The sequence below is a fragment of the Anopheles ziemanni genome, unplaced genomic scaffold, assembly GCF_943734765.1.
Source record: "Anopheles ziemanni unplaced genomic scaffold, idAnoZiCoDA_A2_x.2 scaffold_12_ctg1, whole genome shotgun sequence".
NCBI lineage: Eukaryota > Metazoa > Arthropoda > Insecta > Diptera > Culicidae > Anopheles > Anopheles ziemanni.
In genome coordinates this window covers 527,741-532,298 of record NW_026690043.1, presented here as the reverse complement: position 1 = coordinate 532,298, position 4,558 = coordinate 527,741, and the positions used below count along the sequence as shown (strand labels likewise).

The following is a 4,558-nucleotide window of genomic DNA, read 5'->3' as shown; positions in this document are numbered from 1 at the left end:
AAAATATTATTAAATGAATTACATTTGTGAAGCATAAAATCAAGTAGTACAACGAAAAATCCGATGTTTCGTGGAGAATATTGCTCGTTTTGTTTGCGTTTGTGATTCGGTTTGTTAACGTTTTGTCCAGCTGTCGGTTTGTTTACGTTTCGAATTGACATTTGACAAGAGCTAGCGCGACGACAAGGTGTTTAAATATAGAAGGTGACTTATATGGAGTTCAGCTCCTGTCAGGCGACGTCGCGCTGCAGTGTGGACCCCTAGTTAAGTTACCTTTTCTGAGGACGCGGTACCACATACGAAAACAGCATGTTCCTCACTATTGAAAATAGAAAAACTGACAGATTGAATATATGAACAAAACTAAACCTTTAATTTTTTCTATCAAAATCAATGCGATTTCGTCGGTTGATCCACTTTGCCCAAACCCCAAGTGAATCAAAGCTGATCCGCATTGGTCAAATGGGGTGCAATCCGATAAAATCCGTCAAGGGATTAAGTTTTCGAATCTTCCGAATCCCGATTCTGACAACACTAATATTCTCCTTAAAAAGTCATCAAAACAGTATTGAAAATTTTTATTCTGCTCCGTACGTCGTACATTCTAAGCAAAAGTATGCCGTTTTCAGTGGTAGAATTTTACGACAAACGTTCTAGCTATCAGTGTGGTTACTGCAAGCAATCGGACTCTTGCCACTCTTATGGTATGGAAAAGATAGCTTGCATATAACTGGGCAAATAAAAGTTCAATCTTTCCTTTTTGTTTAGGCATGTGGGCATATAAACTAAGCTGTGAAGATTACCAAGATCTGATCGATCGAGGCTGGCGTCGTTCTGGATGTTATTGTTATAAACCAATCATGGATGTTACCTGCTGTCCATCGTATACTATTAAATGCGATGCGCTTAATTTTCGATTAAATAAGTCACACAAAAAGATAATTAAGCGTATGAACAAATTTCTCCGTGATGGAAAAAGAGAATCCGATGAGGAAGAAAATCCACAATCTTTTGGCGAGATTGGGACTTTAAGTCATGAGCACATCGAGACGCCGCGTATGCCAACAAAGCCAATTGATTTAGAATATTTGGAGCCTACCATGGACATTGCAAAACAAACTACTGAAACCATTAAAGCTCGATCGAAAGATTTGAGTGAAAAAGGGGCCGAAGCCTTAAAGCCTTCGCATGGCATGGGCAACCCGACTGTGAGTGATGTACCAAAAAAAGCAAAACTTATGCGAATTATACGAAAACGAGATAAACTACAAAAGAAAGGGCTTACCGGTGAAGAGCTAGAACGATCAATGCTAGCTGGAAAGGGGCATAATAAAGAAAAGTCGCTGGAAGATTTTCTTTACGAATTTCCAAAGGAAAACGAACCATCAGCCCATCGTTTGACGGTACGTACAAATGTTGATTTTATTTTTGGAACAAGTTCTTATTCCATCGTTGAAAGCATATCTACTGACTGAATGGTGTTATTTTTGGTTTGCAGGTAAAATTCATTCAGTCCAAAGATTGTGCAATCCCTACAACGTTTAAACTATACAGTAGTTACCAACAAAGCATACACAAAGAGCCATCGTCCAAACTCAGCATGGAACGTTTCAAACGTTTTCTTATCAATTCTCCCCTTAAGGTAATTAATACAACCAATTGATTTGACTAATTTTGGCTTGTTTTCTTCTTTTTTCATTCGTGACAAAAAATGGTATCAGATTGTGACTCTACCCACGGGCGGGAAAAAGTTTCAAGAAAGCCTGGACATTTCTTACGCACTCTATGTCAAATATCAGACGAGTATTCATAGTGATCCTCCTGGTTCGGTTGCGGACTATCTCGACTTTTTGGTAAAATCACCATTAAAGGTACTAGTATTATTAATGTGTTAGCTTTTTTTTTGTTATGAATATAGCAATCTATGAACTTTTAATATTTCAAAATTTGATGCTTACGTTTTTGATGAAGTGCTGGAAGCATTTTTCCCTCGTCTGCAATGCAAATGGTTACATTATATTGCTCTATGAAAAGGGTTCTTTTCTTTGCCAATTTGGTCATTTGGTCTCAAAGGTAGACAAAACACAACCATTGTATAACCGTCGTAATGGAAATTAAAGAGATGATTATCGATTTTTTGGTTTATAGATATCTGGCATACTTCAGTAATACGAAAGGCTGATATTTGTGATTTTAACATTAAAAACAAATGCGTAGCTTTTTTTAAATTATATACATATCTATATCTTGCTGACTTTTTAGTAGGTTATCAAATTGTTTTCATTAACAATGAAAAGATTAGAGAAAGCTTTTATAGTTATGTCAGGTGTATCTGTAATATTCTATTAAATTGACGAATATCACTTAATAACCACTGTCCAGTTCCTACTGAGCTACCTGCGATTTAATTACTCGGTAAAAATGCGAGGTATTGGAATCCTCCATTACGGCGAAGGAGCTGCCCAGTCCAACAGATCGACTTTATGGAGCTTAAACCAATCCCTTATTATTCAAGTCCAACCCAAACCATACAAGCTCCACCACCAAAGTCGTTGGTTAGCCAAAACTGTTTTCATTTCGCAAATCTTGCCAATATCCCCTAAATTTGTCTGAAGTATTAAAATTAACCTATTTTATGTAGTGATGAGAATAACGATGCAGGAACGTGGGTCAATTGAGAGTGAGTGAGTTTAAATAGCGAATCAATTCTAAAGAATGAACTCAGAATGATTTGGCTTTCATAGCATGATTTTGCTCACTTAGAGTAATTTAGTTCCGAAATAATGATTTAAAAATCACCTCAAAAATACCTATCAAATTACCCAATTGCAGAGTGTTCATAAAAGACCATCTATAAGTTTAAAATTATTTATGTACTTGCTGACAAACAACCAGCTCACATTGTTAAGTCAAATATGATTATTCCAAAACCAGAAATTTAGTAAGGGAGGATTTAATGCTTTGGTTTAAAAGTTCTGTATTTACTAAAACTCTTCGGAGCGACTTATCGGTTAGGTCTTATTTCGAGTATCGTTTCGTTGTTTTTTAATTTCAGGGTTCGGCGGATTTCGGGTCTTTCCATCAACAGTATTGGTTGGATGATCGTTTGATTGCTGTGGGTGTGATCGACGTGTTGCCACTATGCGTTAGTTCTGTATATTTTTTTTACGATCCAGAGTATAGATTTCTTTCCCTTGGTACTTATGGCTCGCTAAGGTACGTTTGATTATAATGTGTTTTGTTCAAGTTATAATATATGTGAATTGTTTAATGTTGTACTTTTAGAGAGATTGCGTTTACAAGGGCACGGTACCGTGTTAATCCCAGCATTACAAGCTATTACATGGGATTTTATATACATTCGTGTCCGAAAATGCGATACAAAAGCAGCCTACAACCCTCTCGTCTACTTTGTCCGGAGGCTTACACTTGGCACTTACTTGACAAAAATATCTTGTCCAAGCTTGATGCACGCAAATATAACCGGCTTAACGAAGATAAATTAGTGCAGGATGCACAAAAGCCAACTGAGCAAGATTTACAGGACGTTCTTTTGCTTGTTGGAAGATCGTATTTGCGATATTCAGAGTATTCGGTAAAGTTATTGCGGATAAATTCCACTGGAACGACTTCTTATTTTGTCTGGATATGTTCTTATTTTCTTGTTTCAGTTGGTCGCACAGGTCGTCCCGGATGTTTCAACGTACGCCCAGCTGGTAGGAAAAGTGTGTGCTAAAAGGATGATGTTGTATGGAGTATAGCATAGAAGCTCAATTGTGTCCTTCAACTTCAGTTTTGGTTGTTTCATCTGAATGCATGTTTAATTGTTTGTTATCAACTACGTTTATTGGTTAAATTATGCAAAAAAGCTTCGCAGATAAAGCTCAGCTAACGAAATTTTCGGTTTTTTTATATTTCAACTGAAAGAAATTACATGTGTGAGAAGGTTGATGTTAAAAAAAACAGTCCTATAGTAACTAATTGTTACTGGGTGTTCGAGATAAATTTGACAGTTTCTGAGGGAATAGGAAAGGAACTTTTATCAAATTTATGTTAAATATTAAAAAAAAAATTTTTTTCAAAGTTTAGCTTACCATGTTTGCCGCATTTTTTATTCGAAGTACCCCCCCCCCCCCCCCCCCCCCTCTCCCCACCCCTCCCCTTTTTCTTTGCTTATAACGTTATAAGGCATTAGCTAACTTTAACTTTAACTCGGGGTCCACACTACACCGCGGCGTCCCGTCACGAAACGCGACGTCGCCTGACAGGCGGCTGAACTCCATACTCGGGGTCCACACTACAGCGCGACGTTCCGTCACAAAACGCGACGTCGCCTGACAGGCGGCCGAACTCCATACAAAAAAAATGTTTCAAAAAACATTTGAAATTCACTGAGAAAACCACCTAAAACAACCATCGACGATATTTTGCCCCACCGTAGGAGGTATATATTTCTCCGTCATCTCCTACTTGTTGAAGAGCAGTTTGTTTACGTTTCGGCACGACAACGAAAAATCCGATGTTTCGTGAAGACTATTGCTCGTTTTGTTCGCGTTTG

The 4,558-nt window shown here is 37.6% G+C and overlaps 1 protein-coding gene across 4 annotated transcripts; it reads left to right on the top strand.

Moving 5' to 3' along the window:
* The first annotated feature begins 558 nt into the window (after positions 1-558).
* LOC131292840 (arginyl-tRNA--protein transferase 1) lies at positions 559-3,841 on the top strand. Of its 4 annotated transcripts, XM_058320931.1 has the most exons (7): positions 559-704; positions 769-1,403; positions 1,499-1,642; positions 1,722-1,871; positions 3,056-3,216; positions 3,286-3,595; positions 3,672-3,841. In XM_058320931.1, exons 1-7 carry the CDS (start codon positions 617-619, stop codon positions 3,759-3,761), a joined length of 1,578 nt encoding a protein of 525 aa, XP_058176914.1. In that variant the 5' UTR covers positions 559-616; the 3' UTR covers positions 3,762-3,841. The 4 variants fall into 4 exon arrangements, with proteins under 4 accessions (XP_058176914.1, XP_058176916.1, XP_058176915.1 ...); XM_058320933.1 differs by lacking the exon at positions 1,499-1,642 and having other exon boundaries at positions 1,722-1,853; XM_058320932.1 differs by lacking the exon at positions 1,499-1,642.
* The last annotated feature ends 717 nt before the right edge of the window (positions 3,842-4,558 follow it).

Excerpts from the sequence above, each read along its gene's own strand:
- LOC131292840 (XM_058320931.1), top strand. The coding sequence starts at position 617 with ATGCCGTTTTCAGTGGTAGAATTTTACGACAAACGTTCTAGCTATCAG. Across the intron at positions 1,872-3,055 it reads TGGTAAAATCACCATTAAAG|GGTTCGGCGGATTTCGGGTC; the intron begins GTACTAGTATTA and ends TTTTAATTTCAG. Across the intron at positions 3,217-3,285 it reads GGTACTTATGGCTCGCTAAG|AGAGATTGCGTTTACAAGGG; the intron begins GTACGTTTGATT and ends TTGTACTTTTAG.